This window comes from Cryptococcus neoformans, chromosome 5 (assembly GCF_000149245.1).
Source record: "Cryptococcus neoformans var. grubii H99 chromosome 5, complete sequence".
Taxonomy (NCBI): Eukaryota; Fungi; Basidiomycota; class Tremellomycetes; order Tremellales; family Cryptococcaceae; genus Cryptococcus; species Cryptococcus neoformans.
Window position 1 is genome coordinate 49958 of NC_026749.1, and position 17538 is coordinate 67495.

Sequence of the window (17538 nt, forward strand, 5' to 3'; positions counted from 1 at the left end):
GAACTTTTCGTAACTAAATTGTAATTTGCCTCGAACTCTAGCGAACGCGCTTTGACGCGTTCCCTTTTCGACATTGTCTTGTCTCTTCTTCCTTCCTCAGTCCATATTCACAGCATGGCCGGTGAGCCCTCAGCAAACAGAAGCAAGCGCCAACGCGTCAACTCCTATGATGAGGACTACGCCATTTCCCCTCGAAAACGACGCCAGACTCAGCAAGAGAATGAGGAGCCTGAAAATGAGGAGGATGAAGCTATGAGGATTATGTTGAACGAAGAGCCGGATGGAATAGATGAGAAGTATGCTGATAGAGGCGATAACTTCCATCCTAAGTATTGGAGAGGTGATGATGGGTAAGTCGATGACTGATGATTGATGACTGATACGCGAGTGAGGGTGAGAATTGCTTGCTAATGTGCGTCTTGAATGTAGATATGTCGCTGGATCAGTCGTCAGAATCAAGTGCATCAATTTCATGACCTATGATCATGTAGAGTTTAGGCCAGGGCCTCATCTTAACATGATCCTTGGTCCCAATGGTACCGGTAAGAGTTCCATCGCTGCTGCCATCGCGATCGGTCTTGCCTTCCCTCCTAAAGTGAGTCTACATCGCATCTTCGACTTCCTATATGAGCTTTTGCTGACTGTAATGACAGGTTATGGGCCGAGCCAACGAAGTCAAGTCATATGTAAAGCAAGGCCATGACGAAGCTCAATTGGAGATTGAATTGAAGGGCAACGCTGGCGAGGAAAACCCCATCATTTGGCGAAAGTTCAACCGTCACGACGAAAGGTCCGAGTGGAAGCTCAACGGCGAAAGTGTGACTCGTGCCAAAATTTCAGAGATCATCAAGGGTTTCGGTGTGCAGGCTAATAATCTTTGGTACGTGATCCACTTGAACCTGAAAAGTGATTGAAGTTGACATTACTCTGGCGAACAGTTCGTTTCTTCCCCAAGACAAGGTCGCCGAGTTCGCCAAGATGGCCCCTGTTACTGTTCTCAAGGAAACTATGCGCGCCGCTGGTGATCCGAGACTTACAAAGTGGCACGAGAAGTTGATTGACAAGGGTAAACGGATGAAGGAGCTTGAGATTGTTTGTCTCTTCCGATGCGGCACACAAGGATCATGACTAACTTTATCGTAGGATGTGGACCGACAGACGGTCCACAGGGACAGAATCCAGACCCAAGTCGACACCCTCGCGCCCGACGTCGAACATGTGCAGGAACGTGAAAAGCGAGAGCATGAAGTAAATCCCCCTGCATTCCTCTCCTAAGTTGTAAGCGGTAGCTAATACATAACCCTCAGGCAGAAGTACTCGAGCACCTTCTTGGTGTGTCAGAACATGCTCAGCTAAAAGAAGCTTCTGCTCGGGCCGCCAGGTTGCACAAGAAGATCAAATTGAAAGTTGAAAGGAACGAGGCTGGTCGGAAACCTTTACATGATTTGGAGGAGTAAGTCATGCTTACTCTTAGAAATTCGTCGCTGACATTTGTATAGGTCCCACGATGGACAGTACCAAAAACTGAGGGGCAGGTTTGTCCGGGTGACGGAGAAAATCAAGAGTGATATGTCCGGTGTGAGGGGTTGCGCGGACGAGATTGAAAAGATTGTCCGTCATCTCCTATTCTCAGTCCTCACGTCCGCTTTACCAGCACTGACGTAGATGTCTAATTTGTCCCAAAACTAGGCAAAGAAAGGCCAAGCGATCCAGAACAACATCTCTGAACTCCGCAAGAAAATCGAGCGCAAGGAGGGGGAGAAGCATGCTTTAAGAAAGAAGATCAAGCTTTGCGAAGAAATCCTGGCGGAGCCTAGGGAAAATCACGAGGAAGAGATCAGAGCAAAAAAGACCGAAAAAGTTGGTTTTCTTGGTCGACCATATCGTTTGTTCACTAACATTCGCTCCACTTTCTCCAGCATGACCTTTCCCTGCAGGGAAAGGATTTATTAAGAGATCTCGAGCAGTTAAAGAAGGACTATGAGGATGAGAGCGCTGAATTGCAAAGAATCGGCAGGGAGATCACAAGTCTTTCCAACCGGTATGTCACTCACTATCCCCTGCCTGTGGTATCCCCTGCCTGTGGTTTTCTTCCTACTCTCGAATGGCCAAGTAGGTGAATAATAACTCTAACTCTACCTAGCCAACGAGAACTGGAGAGCATTGAAACTCAAAAAGAAAATGCCGCTCGCGAATTTAGTCCTTCCATCGCTTTCCTCCTCGATTGGCTTAAGGAGCACGGCGGTGAGCTCGAAAGGCCGGTACATAAACCCCCTATGATTTCGGTGAATGTCCCAAACAAACAGTACGCTTGGCAGGTCGAATCCTGTACCAACGCGGCTCAACGATCGGTACGCGTTCATTTTGTCGATTTTTAAGCGGATGCTGATTTTTTTCCCTCGGTGCAGACATTCATCTGCGAGTCGAAGGCAGACTATGATCGTCTGATTGCACTTAACAACAAACCTCTGCCCGAGTATTTACGACGCAATAGAGGGCGTGGGAATAATGACCCTAACAATAGGAATAATGGAGGAATGGCAACAGAGAACCTTATCAGAATGAATCTGGCCTACCAGGAGGTCACGAAAGAAACGGTCAACCCACTTAGACCGCAAGCTGCGTCTGTTGTGAGTTATCATTCACATCCCATTTACTTGATCTGCAGTCTGACCAACGACGATGATTAGTTGCATGGGTTGGGATTTGATGGTTATGTCATTGATTATGTTGACGCTGCCCCGGCAGTAATTGCCTATCTTTGTCAACATTGCAGGATGCATTTGACTGTAAGCAGCTTCTCTCATTTTTCTGAATAACGTCCCTCTTTGAAGTTGCGCTAACCATTTGTACCCATTCCCTTCTGCGTCTTTGTAGGCCGTCACCCAAAAAGACCCTTCCGACGTAAAGGTCGACAAGCTTCCTGGGTTGGGCATCCGTAGCTGGGGTACTCGTAATGATTGGACTAGAGTTAATCAATCCGCGTACGGAAGGAGAGGGTACACTGAGATGGTTCAAGCCAAGACTGAAGCCAAGAGTTTTAACATTAGCGGTGAGCCTGTTTTTTCTTCTCTTGTCGGAATCTAAGCTGCCAATCTGGCAGCTTGCTCCAGCTCCAAAGACAAAACGAAGGACGGTTGATTAACTTCCATTTTCCACCAGTCAACACCGCTGCTGTCAACGAGATCGTTAAAGAAATTGGAAAGCTCAAGTTAACGATCCGTGATCTCGAAGAGCCCCACGCGAATATGAAGCAGAAGATTGATGCGATCGAGTCCAAAAGAAAAGAACTGGGTCAGCAATACGTACGTATGACCCCTATTTTGTCATTTTGTTCACCGCCCCTAAAATCTCGCATAAGAGAAGTGAATGCTGATTTATAACGATTATTTCTATCTGCAGGACGAAATTACCAAGGAAATTGAGGAACTGCAGAGAAGTTCGAAGAGATACCAAAAGGCGCAGCTTGACCTCGGTGAGTTGTGCCCCTTTTTTACGTCTGGCGAAGAAAGTTAAAAATTGCCAACTTCTTTATGGCAGAAACTGCCACGGAAAAGCTTCAGGCTCTTGAGTCAGAACCGTCTTCTGACGCGATGAGAGAGAAGCTTAGGAAGGAGAAATACGATAATGCCAGGCTACGGCTTAAACCCCTGAGCAGCTGTGTAGTGTGTTTACTTTTTCATGTGCTGTTTTTACCAAAATGGACTTGCTGACACATGTCATTTCTCTGACAGGACATCTGCGACAGCATGTTCAACCAATGTGGCGACCTCATCGAAATTGGATTCCGACAGATCCAAAGCGAGGCCAACGTCAAGGCAATCAAGGCTAGGGTTAACAACGGTAATGCTCGTACAAAGCAATTGAGAAGGGATATGGAGGAGGGTAGGTTCCTTTCTAAATATTGCCTCAGATGTGACCCGGGTTATTCACTACCTTTCCTCTAGCCGAGAATGAAATGAAGATAGCCAAAGCGAGAATGAACGCAAAGTGGGCTGCTATCAAGGAACGGATCCAGCCTGCGCCTCGAAGCGTTCGTAACGAGGTTACCAGGCGAGCTCAGGTAAATCACCGCTTCCCCTTATGTCACTACAAACCAGTCGCGCTTACGTTTGATATTAAAATTTGTAGGCCGCCAGTATCCCTTCGCCTGCCGAGATCCAAGAACAACTCAACATCATCCGCAACCAACTTGACATGACTGTCAACATCCCTGGCAACGTGGTGCAGAGATGGCAGGCCTTGACTAAACAGGTTTGTCTGCTCTCGTTCAACTTGACATAAATAATTTGTTGCTGATGTGTAAACGCATAGCTTGAAGAGGCGACGGTGAAGTTGGATGCGGCTGAGAACGAATTGTCAGAGGTGCGAGAGGTGGTCACAGCGACTAGGGTTCGTCCCTCTCATTCTCAACTAGTTCGAAAGGTATCTGTTAACACAATGCTATGTTCACAGAACAAGTTCGAACCCGCCCTTCAGACATTGGTTGATGCCGTCAGCGCGAAATTCTCTGCAGCTTTCAAGCGTAAGCCGAAAACGCCATCTTTCAACGTTACGTCCTTCACTGACTACACTTCGTAAATCAGGTGTCAAGTGCAGCGGTGAAGTTCAGGTTCTCAAAGTTGAAGGCGACTTTGCCCAATGGGGCATCAAAATTCTCGTCTCATATCGAGATATTGACAGATTAAAAACGTTGACCGGTACTCACCAGTCTGGTGGTGTAAGTCTGTTTTTTTTTTTTTTTTTCATTACGTTGTCTTGTCTGATGTCAAGCGCTGCGTTTATCATCTGTCTTCTAGGAACGGTCACTTGCTACAGTCACTTATCTCATGAGCTTGTCAGAGATGTCTCGAACACCCTTCTCGCTGGTCGATGAAATCAACCAAGTGCGCTTAATCTTTTTCTCCGAAACTGATCTTTTACATTACCACTGACTGTCACTTTAGGGTATGGATCAGCGCGCAGAGCGAGCGGTGCACAATCAACTTGTGGAGGTTACATGCGATGCCCAGGCTGGACAGTAGGTTACATGTTTTGAATTTGCCTCAATATCTATTAACGATGCTCGATCTCAGGTACTTCCTTATCACTCCCAAGCTTCTAACCGGTTTAACATACCATCCCAAGATGAAGGTTCTTATCATCAACAACGGTATCTTCTGTTAGTCAAATGCATTTCAGATCCAAGTATATTGAAGCTAACGATTGTCACATAGTGCCCGACTCTGCCGACACTACGCAACGATATGGCTCCCTCAAGGGCTGCCTCAAGAAGTATCAAAAAGCTCGCGGTATCCTTGCTTAGATTGTCAGTCTTGTCGAACGAGCGAGTTCTCGGGGTATGCTATTTGGTCCTACTGCTTTCTATGGTACTGAGCGTACATACTATTTTGTATAAATAGATACATATTATTTTCTCACGTTTGTTATCCGGGTTTTATCGGTTGAATGCGAAGAATATATATTTTGCAAATCATATTGCAGAGATTGCATTTACACATCAAGAATATGGAACTCGGCTATCCATGATAAAAAAACGCTTAGACAACCTGGACTTGCAACACTGGCGAAAACCAGACCTTTTTCCCTTCAACCTGTTCAACGTCCCCTTCTTCGTCTTTTCTCTTGATCTCTTCAACTGAAGCTCTGAAGCCATACTTCCCACTAGCTAAGAACGTCGTGCCCACTTCGTAAACATCTTTCTCGCCCTTTTGCAACATCGTCAAAGTACCAGCTGGGTAACTATCAAATAAGACATTTCGATGAGGGTGTGCGTGTGAATGTTGTTCCGTGGGAGGGGGCCGGTAAATGGAAGTCGGACGAGCCCAAGAATAGTCTGTGGAGGACGTAGGGAGACATGCGAGACTGATGTAAGGACGGTAAGGGCGTTCTAATCAAAAATGGTCAAAAGATTAGCATACTGTCGAAGAATGGGAGAAGAAGCGAAGATGAAAATACTTACCCAAGTTATTAGTCACCTCAACCACAAGATCGACAAAATCCATTGTTCGTACATCGCCATCCTTCCCTCGTCCTCGCAAAATCACACGAATGTCAACAGCGTCAGCTCTGAAAACTTGAAGTAAACTAGGAGTGAGGATTTGGTTTCGGAGTATAAGGCTACCATGTCTTTGCGATCCGGGCTACAGGATAAATACATATAGTTAGCATAAGCTTTCTACGAAGATAAAAGAAAAAAAAGTGAAGGACATAGACGTACTTCCGTCCACGTCAAATCAAGCATATCCAATAACGCTTCGCGGTACCAAAAAAGCTCGCGTTCCAGAGCAATCCTAGAAGCGGATTTCTTCTCCTTGTCTACCACATATTGTCGTTCTGAGAAGGAAGGAATTGGTTGAGAAAGGGTGTCTTGAGGGATGGATTTGCGAGGTATAGGAACGATCAACCTGCAGATCATTGGTCAATCCAACGTTTCAAACAACTCCTGAGTCTTAAATTGAAAATTACCTTTCAGTAGCTCCTGGAGGAATAAGCCGTCTACACTCTATATCTTCGCTCTCTGCTCTTTTGCCCTTGCGGGACAAGCATACTTCAAATGGTACGCCATATACGTTCGCAACGCTCAGCCCAACCAAGCAGTGCGCCGAATTGTTTTCGCCTGTCAATGCCTTTCTCAGATCATCATTATCTTCCTCCTGAATCTCGAGCTTATTAGTGTCATTAAGTTCTGGGGCAGAGAGACCATTATTCGCACAGTGACCGAGATGGGTGATGTCGAGAGAGTGACATTCGAGGGTGTGCGTCACTGTGAATAGCACAGGGAATGTGATTTGTCGGGTGTAGAAGGTTGCGGATGGGGTTGTGGGTGTAAGGAAGCCGGCATCGTCCGTTTGGGTCGAACCTAGAGATGAAGAATGAACATGGCCATAGTCAATCCGTACGAGTCCCTCGGTACTAAATTATCCAATGAGCCTTGACAAACTAGAAAATTACGAGCACAGATGAAGACTTACCATCCTACTTTACCAAGACATTTTATCTTCAACACTTTCCTTCCACCCGGTATGATGAGACCTTCCTCCCCCTCCCCGGCACCTAGAGTCACGGGATTTTCCCACGTAAAAACACTCCTATTCCTCACATCCCAATCCAACTCGTACGCCTCCTCCGCTCCCAACTCGTTATCTTGCGCTATCCTCGTCGCCGCTCGGACAGTAGAATCCTCGAACGAAAGTTTAAGGTAATTGATAGGGATGGGGGACGCGTTTTCTAATGTGATCTGAATTGTCGAGCTATCAAGCGATTGTTAGCTGTCACAGCAAAGAAAAAACTGCCTCCGAACGAGAGGAACTTACGTTTCACCGTTATACAGCATCACCATTCCGTGCGTCAAACTTGTACTCTTTATCCAAGCCAGCGGCAACGGCGCCACTACCTCACACTCTAACCATTTCAGGCTCTCCAAGTTTTCCTTTTCTTCCCTCACCCTCTCTTCATTCATCATAATTTCTTTCTCCCACGCGGTCCTTTGGTCCATTCCTGACCGTTTCGCATCTCGACATCGTATTCGTTGCTTTTGACATTGTCGTTCCCTCTTTTCACACTCCTTGACATCCAAAAGGGGAAGATAGAAGTCTCCGGCGGAACCGTCCGAGAGACGAAGGGAAATACCCCTGATTTGAACAATGCCGGGGCCGGGTGCCAAGGCGGAGAGGCGGACGGTTTGGATAGATAAGGCAGGGATGGATACTTCGTATGACTGGCTGTGGAGAGGAACGCCCGATGTTCTAAATGAGTGTTCGTTTGTTTGTTTGTCAGTTTGCGAGCACCGTAGTAGCGTTTCGTGAGGAGATACAAGGGAATGAGTGTAAAACATACATAATAGACATATCCTTGATATTCATTGGGAAAGCGAACGGATTCCTTAACGTTACAAAGACTTCGATCGGCTCGTTTGCTACTAACACAGTCTGCAGCGGACCCAACGTAATAAGGAAATATCAGCGCTCATAGACTGTATGGCCGCATAAAGCTTATCGAGCGTTGATGGGTAAAATAAACTCACCTTGTCACCCATACTAATCCCAATCCTACTTGTTCGAGGGTTGTATAAGAACGGATCCCGCTTGGCACCTTGCCCCTTTCCATCCATTTTGCTTCCCATGCCATTGCTACCGGTAGTTTGAGAGACCAATTCCGCCGTTGAGTGTCGTGTGGGGTATTTATTCTTTGGTAAGCTAGACGTGAGGTAGACGTCAAGGCCAAGGTAGAGGCAGAAGCTTTCGTCAGCACCAGTCTTCAATTTCAGTGGAACAAGTGAAGGGAGGAGGCAAGGAGAAAAGAGGAAAAATGGAACAAAGAACGTACCTCGCTACTTCCAAACTAACCACCACCCTCCCCGGGACCCACCATCCCACCTCTCCTCTCCCATCCGTTCCATACACTCCCAACCTACGGCGCTTCATCACACCCAACGCGGCAATGTACACTCTATTCAACACCATTTGCGTGCCCCCGTCCACTCTAGATCCGGATTGCAGAGCCAACCGATGAGATAACGAAGGGAGAAGATGGAGAGCAATGAGCGCAAGACGGACAGTGTTAGGATGGTCGGGCAAGTTGCCAAGTAGAGTGATACTCTTCTTCAAAAACTCAAGTTTCAAACTCGCCCATCCAAAATCTTCAACCCCAGTTGCGGCAAAACCTACACCAAGCTCGTCATCAACCCCCACTATACCTCCGCTGGACAACCCTCTTCCCTTATCTTTCCCTTTATTGCCACCTCGACCTGAACCTGCAGGTGGCCAAAGGACAGACACGCTCCTCTCGACCGGGAATACGTCCCGCAAAACTTCAATTCCTAGGACTTTTGCTTGTTGAGAAAGGATGGAAAAGATACCGGCGTTTCCTTGAGTAACTTCTTTCCGGCGGATTGTTATTCCTCCACTCCCGGGTCTGGTTTGAGAATCGGTTTCGGATGTTGTTGTGTGAGCGGAGGAGATGGGGACGGACATACCAAGACCTAAGCCTACCGATGCAGACGCAGAAGCAGGATCGGTATCAGTTTGGCTAGCTTGAGTGGTTTGGGTGGTCTGGGTCGTTTGGCTGCTTGAACTCGCTTGGCTCATGGTCGATAATCGTCGATCCTCCTTATCCGCCGTGCCCACCATGCTCGTCGTGTTGGCGTTCGAGTTCGTCATTACCGTACCGGAACGTACTCTTCGAGCCTTTCCATCCCTCCCTTCCCTCGCTCCAGCACCATTCCCGTCCCCATTCGCAGTCGCGGCACTCAACATTCCCACTACCGCCTCCCCAATCATCCCCCCTATCCATCCTTCTTTCCTCTCCATCCCTACCAACCGCGCTATCCACCCCACTTCCCTCCATACTACCACCTCTTCTACCCCAGATGAGTCCGAAGATGAACCCGAGTCCGCGGAAGAGGACCACTGTAGACATCGTAAGATGGGAGCGGAAGTTGCTAAACGTGCTAAGGAAAGGATGAAATGACGCGGGATTTGGGAGCTGGCCGATAAGACCCGGAGATGGGATCTCCGTTTTTCCTCTTGGGCGTACATCGACGTTGAGGTGGCGTGGGCAGGGGATACAGAGGACAGGGCGGAAGTATGGGGGATGGGAGGTAAGAACGATCTCGGTAACTCATGCCTCACCAAACAACCCAACGCCACCTCTCCCCATCCGCCCGCCGCCCAAACAATCAACAAAAAATGAGCTGATCGAAGCGCGAGAGCAGCGTACAAGTAGGCGAGGAGATGGGCCCCGCGGCCTGCCTTCTGCTGCGGTCCCGATTCTGATCCTGATCCTGCATCAAATTCGGGGGAGGATTCGGGGAAGAGCAAAGGCGCTGAGCTAATACATCCTAGAGCAGCCACGAATTGGGAGAAGATCTCGTTGGGGATGGGAGATGAGGGGAATGGCTGTGTTTGGGTCTGTTTTTGATACCCATTCCGGGGGGGATTAGCGCTTGTGTAATTAGGATTTGATTGTGAGAGAGAAGAGGAAATACGATTAGGGAAAAAAAAAGACTCACCCCCCCACCTCTCCACCCCCACCCCTCCTCTATACCCGCCACAGCCCTTCCCTCCCTCCCTGCGGCTTCCCAAAGCACATCCCGCGCTTCCTTACACCGCTGAATCGCTTCATCGTAGAGGACGATACTATCTGAGAAAAGCCCGGAGAGGAGGAGAAAGTCGGCAATAATCTTTAGGAGACGGCCTATGGCGACGGGCGGAATGGCGGGGTCTGTGGAGGTGGATGAGGAGAAGGAGGGAAGAGGCAGGGAAGTGTACCTGGAAAGTGGATGAGAGGATTTTGGACCGTAAGTGGGTGCAGGAGAGGGGGATGGGGAAGGCGAAGGTGATACTCCTGGCGAAACCCCGCCAACTCCTCCAGTGATGGTCAAACTGGAAGACGCGGGCGACCCGTTACCTGCCATGCTCGCCGAAGAACTACTTCTCGAAAACGGTGATGACACCGCCAACGATCTCCTAAAGGGGTTAGTCAAGGATGACGATGAAGAACTTATCATCGAACTTGGCCTGCCCGTGGCCGAGGTGTTGATGGGAGAGGAGCCTAAGGCGGAGCTGGAGGTAGATGTGGTGTGGGAAGCGGAAGAAGAGGTGGGATTGGTGATATGTATGGGGAAGGGAAATTCGATAGGAAGTTGAGTTGGAGTTACCCCAGCCCCAGCAGTAGCAGCAGAAGAGGGGATGCCACCCGGGGTGATACACCGGACTTTACCAATTACGTCGCCCGCTATTGTCGGAGTGGATCTGGACGTGCTGGAAGTAGTAGAATCGGTGGAAATGTAAGAGTTGGGTGTTTTGGATCGCGAATGGGGGAAGAAGCTGTTGTCTGAATTCCCGACCGTTCCAGCTGACGATGATGGGGGAGGCAGACAAGTAAGAGATGGGAGGATGGTCGATGAAAGTGTCTGTAAACCCGATGGAGTCTCGAGAGATGCAGCCTATCATCTGATGATTAGTTCTTACTGCGCACACGTGCTACTGATGAGAATAACGAGACTTACGATAACACCCAATTCTCCAAGAGCGTCACCAACAGCTCCTCCAACCAGCTGGGTCATCCATTGCCCCAAACCTTCCTGGGGAGCATACCACACTTCCCCTTCCCTTTTGTCCTTCCTCTCTTTGCTCGCGTGCGCACCGAGACTGGGGTTTGGAACGACGACAAGACGCTTGACGAGAGGAAATGGGGAAGTGGATGGGAAAAGAGAAGAGAGTGTATGATCGAATGCCGTCTCAGGGGTGACTTGCGATGAAGCAGGTTTAGATTCGGAAGGATCAAACCACCTAGGTAGTGTCGGTGTAGCCTCGCCTTCTCCTATATCACCTTCCATCTCTTCTCCTCTCGACAGTTTATACCCTTCCACCTCCTGATCCTTCTGCGTCCGTGACAAAGTATCCTCGCCGCCGTCCACGGCTATACCAATCACCACCAAAGGGAACTCCGATATCCTGAAAAGCGAAAGAGGATAAAGATGCTTTGCCGGCGGGGAATGAGTGTACGTTAAGTGGACCTGATGCCCACTCCCGCCTCCACCTCCATTTGACCCGTAACCTCCGTATCCTCCAGGCGAAGTGAGATGTGGGAAGAACTTCAATCGCGGATTAGGTCCTCCGCCTCTGGGCAATTCGGGGTGAAAGGGAGGGACGAGTTCGTCAGTGCGAAGTGTCTGGTGTCCCTTGATCACCTTGGTATAGTGATGGAACGTGGACTTGGAGATGGGAGCATGAGCGTGGACGGGGACCAAAAGGACTTGGAGTTTGGCAAGTGAGAAGGGATCCGCAAGGGGAGACAATGGTGTATCTAAAGACATGTTGCGCCAACGCTAGGAATAGCGATGTTGGAAGTGAGTCCGATGTGTATAAGTTTCAAATGAATACGTACGACGGAGTGTAATGGGGAAGAGGTGGTCGGACGTGTCGTGTTTAAGTCACGTGACTTATTACTTTCTATGTTTAATACACAGCAGGGAATTGTTTGCACCTAATGTAGATAACCTGACACGCTTTAAAGAGACCCCATAACATGCATGGGTCCAAACATGCATAGGAAGTACTGCAGCAGTAGCCATTTACAGCAACAGCCGGAAGATAATGCGGCGACTGCCGAACCTGTCCCTCAAGACGATCCGGCTACCGAGGAGGCAATAACTTTAGCGGGGCAAAGAAAGGGCCCGGAGATTTTGTTTGGTTCCTTGTATTTTGTCTTTCAGTAATTCATTCTTTCTTTTTCCGTAAGGTCATGTCTCCATAGCTACTCAAGATGCAGTTCCTCTGTTTGGTCGTTGCTTCGATGGCAAGAAGTCTTTGGTGACCTTGCCTACGATGCGGTCACCAAGGGCTCCAGCAACGAGCAATGGTCGCTCTGGGGGAGGACATTCGGAGGAGCCGGGCCAAGGATGCGAAGATGCGTAGAGCAGTGAGCAGAATTTCCCAATTGTGCATAAGAACAATTGGGGTAATCCGGTTTTGGTGGTTGTTGGTAAGTGTAATGACAACATCATGACTTCTATAACAATGGAACAATGGATAGGCAGGCGGCTGACTAACCATCTGGTTTGAACAGGTGTTGGGGATGGGGCACGCAGTAATTGGAAAGATGTTGGGGATGGTTTTTAGGGGAAACGGGGTGGGATGGGTAGGATTCCGGTTGCATATTAGGGTTGCTATTAAGGAGCGTATTTGTAAAATAGTCATTTTTTATAACTGCGTCAGCATGTGAGGAGCGAGTAATAAGCCGATTCCGCGCACTCGTTAGTTCTGGAAACTCGCCACTAATCAGTCCGATACAACACTTTTACGGCGGCATTACAAGCAATTTATTGATGAGCGGTTGTAGAAGTCGGGGATTACGACTCATAATGCATAACATCGTGACAAACTCGGTCCCGTAACTCCAATTCTTTTCATCCTTGTGCTGCGGCCTCCACTCTACCCTCGTTCCTTGTACAAACAAGTGCAGTGTACTTTGTTGGACTTAGACCTATTATGTTCGTTGTTTGAGTGGACCAATATCCGTGCACGATCAACGGTCCTTTGAATTAACGCAGTGATCGATCTAGTGCCAGGGGTGAGGAAAGCCTGCGCTTGCAACGCATCTTTCAACCTACATTATGGGCAAGTTCATAGCGTCGTCGACTCAACCGCCACATTCGGTATTGCCACTTCTCGCACAGACCTTCCTTCGTTCTTCCTATATATAGCTCGCTTTTCCCCTTTCTTCTTCTTTGGATGCAAAGTAGTACGCAACCGACTTGAGGTTGCAACAGGTTATTATGGTTACAAAATTTTGCCTTTCCTCTTTCCTTTCTACTCAATCCACGACAAACATATAGTCCTTCTCACCTAAACCTTCTATCACCAAGACTTTGCTTCCGTCCCAGTTCGTATATGGGCCCAATCTACTTCTTTGACTTTAACTGATCACACTTTGTATATAGTTACTCAAGATGAGCCCAAACCACGTACGACCGCCAACAACGGCAAGTCCAAGTGATCCCAGAGGACTGTCCAAAGGGCTCCCAGCGACAATTAGTGCCACATTTGGCGTCACAAGACGGAAAGAAGGCCATCCTCCCCCACACTGTTGGGATGTAACGGAGAGTGATCCAACTGGGAAGGATTGGTGAAGAGGTTTAGCGAGGTTTAAGGTCCCGAGGCACGGAAAGGAATATATAGTAAATGCTCTGTTCCTTCTTTCATTCCTCGTGCAACGTAGAAACCTATTCTTGACACATATCATGAGTCAACTTCTGGAGAGGATGTGCCAGAAACAATGCTGGTGATGTCGGGTGTGACGTCGTAAGTGGTAGAAAGGAACAATGGACTTATTAAGAATTGCTTGCTTACCTTTTCACCCCAAAGTGCTCCTCGGCCTCTTCTTCCTTCTCTTCTCTTTCTTTTTCTCCCTGGCCTGGCATCTCGCCGGACAAAAACCACTAAAAACGTGAGTCAACCTTCATAGGCCTTATATATCTTCAAGGAGGAAAAAAAATGGGGTTCAACTACAGTACTAACACATAGCAACTGCAGTGTGGCACTTGTCTTTTCCTTGGTCTCCTCTACTTGGTCGTTCCTCCGTTGGGAAGAAGTCTTCGGTGACCTTGCCTCGATGCAGTCACCAAGTGTTCCCGAAGCCAGCGATGGTCGCTTCTAGGAAGGACATTTGACTGGAGTCGAGCGATGGATGCGAGGGTGGGCAAAGCTTCCAAATTGTCTCTAGGAGGAATTGTAGTAATTCAACTCTGGTGGCTGTTGGTAAGTTTAATGACCGTCATGACTCCTGTAACAATGGAATAATGGATAGCGGACTGGCTGACCATCTGGTCCCGTTTTTAAGCAGGTGTTGGGGATGGAACGAGCTGTCATTGGGAAAATCCTGGACATACTCTGGGAGAAACAGGGTGGGATGGGTTGGTACCAGGTTTGTAACTAGGCTATTGTCGTAGATATGCGTGAGCGTGGGGAGATGAGGCGAAGAGAGGCATATACGGGAGGTGTTGCATATTGGGAATCTGCGAAGATGAATTTTCGTATAATCCCCTTTACTTACCCTATAATTACTCCACCCCCCTTCTGACCACCTTACACTGAGACATATCAAAGAAAAGGATACCTCTCATCAGGAGTCGACCGATCACCTTGTTTTCCTCTTCTCTCGGTGATGTGTTGGGAACTAATCAGACACCCATGAAAGAGTGCAAGATCGTGATAGCACAATGCATGGACAGATGCGGTCGCCCAAGGAAGTTGTTTAGGGGTAGAAGATCGACAACATCGCGAGAAGAGGTGATAATGCCATTACTGTCTTGATCTGTAGTCCTTTTTGCTCCGTACGATAATTTTTGTGCTGAGGATCTTCCTGATAACCTTGTCCTTGGAATTCTGGGAGAGGGGAGTCGATATAGGGCATTTATCTTCAGATCTTAAAAGCTCGCCAAAATTCAAATAGATTTTCGTAGGGCTGATAATTGGGCCGGTATTAAGTGAAGTGAATTGCGATTACTGGAATGCGTAGTTGGTCAGCGTCTCGCAAAGTGAGGGTCATGACCTTACTGGAATAATGGTCGCAATCTGCAAAATCCGAACAGGATTGCCAGGTATTTCTTGTCCAAGACAGGAAGTGGAGTGTTGTACTGTTTGCAAGTAGGGCGTTTTCTGTGACTGGAGTGAGCTGCACACCCCAGCAGAAACTCATGTGACTCATGTGTGTCGAAAGGCGAAACAAGGACGAAAGCAACCGGGTCTTGAGGGAACAAAAGCCAATCGAAGAACTGATTGATGTGGCTCTTGGAATGACTGAGAGGAGCGAGAATCCCAAAGACGGTGTTAGTAGTACTGTATCAGTACGTAAAAGATATATGTATCGTGGGGTAGACAAATACGATTTATTTCGCTCATAATTTATGAATTAATGAAAACAAACTTATTTGATCAACGCATCGCGTCGACGCGTTTTTTTCCCCATTTTCCGTCATTTCACACATATATACGCATATTATCGTATCTTCGCCTCAAACTGCATTCATCTCCGCCAATCCAACGACTATGCCCCCCACAAGACAAAATGAAGAAGTTGAACATACGCCCAATGGGACTCAGAAGAGACCGCGAAACGCCAACAAACAATGGGCTACTGATATCGACGACAACGGTGTCTCCGCAGAGATGCACGTCGCCAAGTGGCTAGTATCCATTAATCAAAATGAAAGACTCGCCAACTATCATCGCTGGACAATCGGCAACGAGAAAAAAGACTACTTGGCGAATCAATGCCACCAGTACCTCATTGAAAAGGGTTGTGACAGTCGGCGCCAGGTTAAAGGCGTCTTTCTCAAAGTAAATCGTGTTGCTTTCTTCCATATCCCCTATGTTGCTGACACAGAAAACAGATCAATCACATTGTCGAAGCTTTTAACAAGGCATCCATGCTAGGTACTGGGATAGGTGGCAATGCTGAGGAGGCAAACGGGCCAAACCTTCTTTGTGAGTTGAAAGTGCTTTGGCAGACCAGCCTGAGTATAATGTCACTAATCGGCGTCATGGTAGCTCAAAGGAACAAGATCTGCCCGTTTTATGAAATCCTTGCTCCAGTTATTGTCAACAGACCCTTCATGGCTGAACATAGCAGCCACTCCACCCTGCACCGCTCTCTCGACCTTCCCGAACCAGATCACGCTGCTCTGCAAGCCCGGATTCAGCGCCTAAATGAGGATCCCGAGGATAAGCTGTTCGATAATGACGCTGATGGCGATGACGATGATGATCAGGGCGCCGTCAACGTCAATATCCGAGATAACGGCCCTAGGCGTCAAGGCGGTCACGTCGAAGACGCCGATTGGGAGACGGATGATGGGTTGGACGCGGCGGATGATAGGCTCAACGAGTTGGCCAGGCAACAGGAAAGGAACGATGACAGGAGACATCTACAAAAACTTGCCATGCGAAAGAAAGAGCATGTCGATGTGATGACTTATAAGGAGAAGAAATTAGCATTCGCCCATAGGGAGTTGGAATTACAGGAACGGAAAGCAAAGTCAAGAGAACGCGTGATTGAAATACAAGAAAGGAAGGTAAAGGCGAAAGAACGGATGGTGGAAATACAGGAGTACGAGGCGAAGATGAAACGCTGGTACAATAAAATGGATCTTTTGATCAAGAGCGGGAGAAAATGGGAGGAAGCATGTGACATGACCGGCCCCGAGCCTGAGATTCCTATCTTTCTTCAATAGAAGATGATATAATCATGCATCCCGCAATTGCTCCTGTCTTCTCTCTTCTGCTTTTACAACTGATACCAATGATGCATTACGCTCAAATTACTGCATTCGCTCCATGTCACTTTCATGATGGTAGTTTTGCACCAGGAAGATAACTATGACAACCGCTCCACAAGGACGTCGAGATATCCACGCTAGCGACTAAGAAGGAATCCTAAACAGAACATCATGGGAATAGATAGGAAAAATATATAAAGAAAAACAACATGACTGGCAGACACTTGGCCTGGTGGATAGCGACCAGCGTCAAGACACAGTGGAAAACCTGATCGACAACCGAAAACAATAGTTGATAATAAGTACATAACTTTGAAGCCTATGTCACGTTGCGGAATGACACGCTGTAGCCGGTAACAGTGAGAGAGATGGAGAGGGAGAAGTATATGGAATAGGATGAGATAGAAAGACAACCCAATACACGAAGGGCAGAGAAGAATAATCCAAGAGCTTGTTTCTGGGTAGCTACCAAACAGCTTACGGGCGATTCCAAGTACATAGGTACATAACTGTTAGTTATGCTCATGGGGCCTATAATGATACACGCACAACACAACAACAACTCGATATGAGACCCGAGTTCAATTATACCACTACACTACTTAACGACCTATCGTCAGTATTATTACTAGGTAGATCGACCACCAACAGCCAAACTTAGGAAGGCTTTGTATTACGTAGAATTAATACCAAGGAGTCGATATTCTGTTATTTGCTCGCTGTGGGTGGCAGTGGAACGGAACCAACTGGATCGA

General features: G+C 47.8%; 4 protein-coding genes and 2 non-coding genes; 3 read left to right on the forward strand and 3 right to left on the reverse strand.

The window, feature by feature from the left end:
* Window positions 1–34: 34 nt before the first annotated feature.
* On the forward strand, window positions 35–5498 carry CNAG_06860 (nuclear protein). XM_012194210.1 has 26 exons: window positions 35–350; window positions 430–595; window positions 654–880; window positions 939–1092; window positions 1144–1248; window positions 1308–1453; window positions 1500–1611; window positions 1690–1860; window positions 1920–2041; window positions 2144–2351; window positions 2409–2630; window positions 2691–2789; window positions 2878–3052; window positions 3163–3305; window positions 3403–3475; window positions 3541–3665; window positions 3735–3885; window positions 3948–4063; window positions 4132–4254; window positions 4315–4392; window positions 4456–4525; window positions 4587–4720; window positions 4800–4886; window positions 4947–5020; window positions 5076–5161; window positions 5217–5498. The coding sequence occupies exons 1-26, from the start codon at window positions 115–117 to the stop codon at window positions 5303–5305; spliced, it is 3492 nt and encodes a 1163-aa protein (XP_012049600.1). The 5' UTR covers window positions 35–114; the 3' UTR covers window positions 5306–5498.
* On the reverse strand, window positions 5376–11879 carry CNAG_07978 (hypothetical protein). XM_012194276.1 has 11 exons: window positions 11012–11879; window positions 10013–10948; window positions 8329–9911; window positions 8027–8198; window positions 7840–7931; window positions 7317–7748; window positions 6975–7253; window positions 6469–6915; window positions 6221–6407; window positions 5963–6143; window positions 5376–5890 (listed from the first exon to the last, which is right to left on the reverse strand). The coding sequence occupies exons 1-11, from the start codon at window positions 11819–11821 to the stop codon at window positions 5541–5543; spliced, it is 5469 nt and encodes a 1822-aa protein (XP_012049666.1). The 5' UTR covers window positions 11822–11879; the 3' UTR covers window positions 5376–5540.
* A 970-nt stretch (window positions 11880–12849) lies between these two features.
* On the reverse strand, window positions 12850–15380 carry CNAG_12412. XR_001045702.1 has 7 exons: window positions 15063–15380; window positions 14560–15011; window positions 14396–14521; window positions 14025–14251; window positions 13857–13945; window positions 13118–13785; window positions 12850–13065 (listed from the first exon to the last, which is right to left on the reverse strand). It is a non-coding gene; the product is annotated as a hypothetical RNA (non-coding RNA).
* CNAG_07399 (hypothetical protein) lies at window positions 13251–14264 on the forward strand. Its single transcript, XM_012193511.1, has 4 exons — window positions 13251–13389; window positions 13448–13610; window positions 13872–13953; window positions 14031–14264. Exons 2-4 carry the CDS (start codon window positions 13457–13459, stop codon window positions 14161–14163), a joined length of 369 nt encoding a protein of 122 aa, XP_012048901.1. The 5' UTR covers window positions 13251–13389; window positions 13448–13456; the 3' UTR covers window positions 14164–14264.
* An 80-nt stretch (window positions 15381–15460) lies between the features above and the next one.
* CNAG_07979 (hypothetical protein) lies at window positions 15461–16831 on the forward strand. XM_012194277.1 has 3 exons: window positions 15461–15845; window positions 15899–15992; window positions 16056–16831. The coding sequence occupies exons 1-3, from the start codon at window positions 15555–15557 to the stop codon at window positions 16736–16738; spliced, it is 1068 nt and encodes a 355-aa protein (XP_012049667.1). The 5' UTR covers window positions 15461–15554; the 3' UTR covers window positions 16739–16831.
* Window positions 16805–17437, reverse strand: CNAG_12413. The gene has a single exon (XR_001045703.1). It is a non-coding gene; the product is annotated as a hypothetical RNA (non-coding RNA).
* Window positions 17438–17538: the final 101 nt, after the last annotated feature.

Excerpts from the sequence above, each read along its gene's own strand:
- CNAG_06860 (XM_012194210.1), top strand. The coding sequence starts at position 115 with ATGGCCGGTGAGCCCTCAGCAAACAGAAGCAAGCGCCAACGCGTCAAC. Across the intron at positions 1,454-1,499 it reads CCTTTACATGATTTGGAGGA|GTCCCACGATGGACAGTACC; the intron begins GTAAGTCATGCT and ends ACATTTGTATAG. Across the intron at positions 5,021-5,075 it reads TGCGATGCCCAGGCTGGACA|GTACTTCCTTATCACTCCCA; the intron begins GTAGGTTACATG and ends GCTCGATCTCAG.
- CNAG_07978 (XM_012194276.1), bottom strand. The coding sequence starts at position 11,821 with ATGTCTTTAGATACACCATTGTCTCCCCTTGCGGATCCCTTCTCACTT. Across the intron at positions 7,254-7,316 it reads ATGCTGTATAACGGTGAAAC|CTCGACAATTCAGATCACAT; the intron begins GTAAGTTCCTCT and ends ATCGCTTGATAG. Across the intron at positions 5,891-5,962 it reads TGAGGTGACTAATAACTTGG|AACGCCCTTACCGTCCTTAC; the intron begins GTAAGTATTTTC and ends ATTTTTGATTAG.
- CNAG_07399 (XM_012193511.1), top strand. The coding sequence starts at position 13,457 with ATGAGCCCAAACCACGTACGACCGCCAACAACGGCAAGTCCAAGTGAT. Across the intron at positions 13,611-13,871 it reads CTGTTGGGATGTAACGGAGA|TGCTCCTCGGCCTCTTCTTC; the intron begins GTGATCCAACTG and ends TTCACCCCAAAG. Across the intron at positions 13,954-14,030 it reads GGACAAAAACCACTAAAAAC|CAACTGCAGTGTGGCACTTG; the intron begins GTGAGTCAACCT and ends ACTAACACATAG.
- CNAG_07979 (XM_012194277.1), top strand. The coding sequence starts at position 15,555 with ATGCCCCCCACAAGACAAAATGAAGAAGTTGAACATACGCCCAATGGG. Across the intron at positions 15,846-15,898 it reads TTAAAGGCGTCTTTCTCAAA|ATCAATCACATTGTCGAAGC; the intron begins GTAAATCGTGTT and ends CACAGAAAACAG. Across the intron at positions 15,993-16,055 it reads AAACGGGCCAAACCTTCTTT|CTCAAAGGAACAAGATCTGC; the intron begins GTGAGTTGAAAG and ends GCGTCATGGTAG.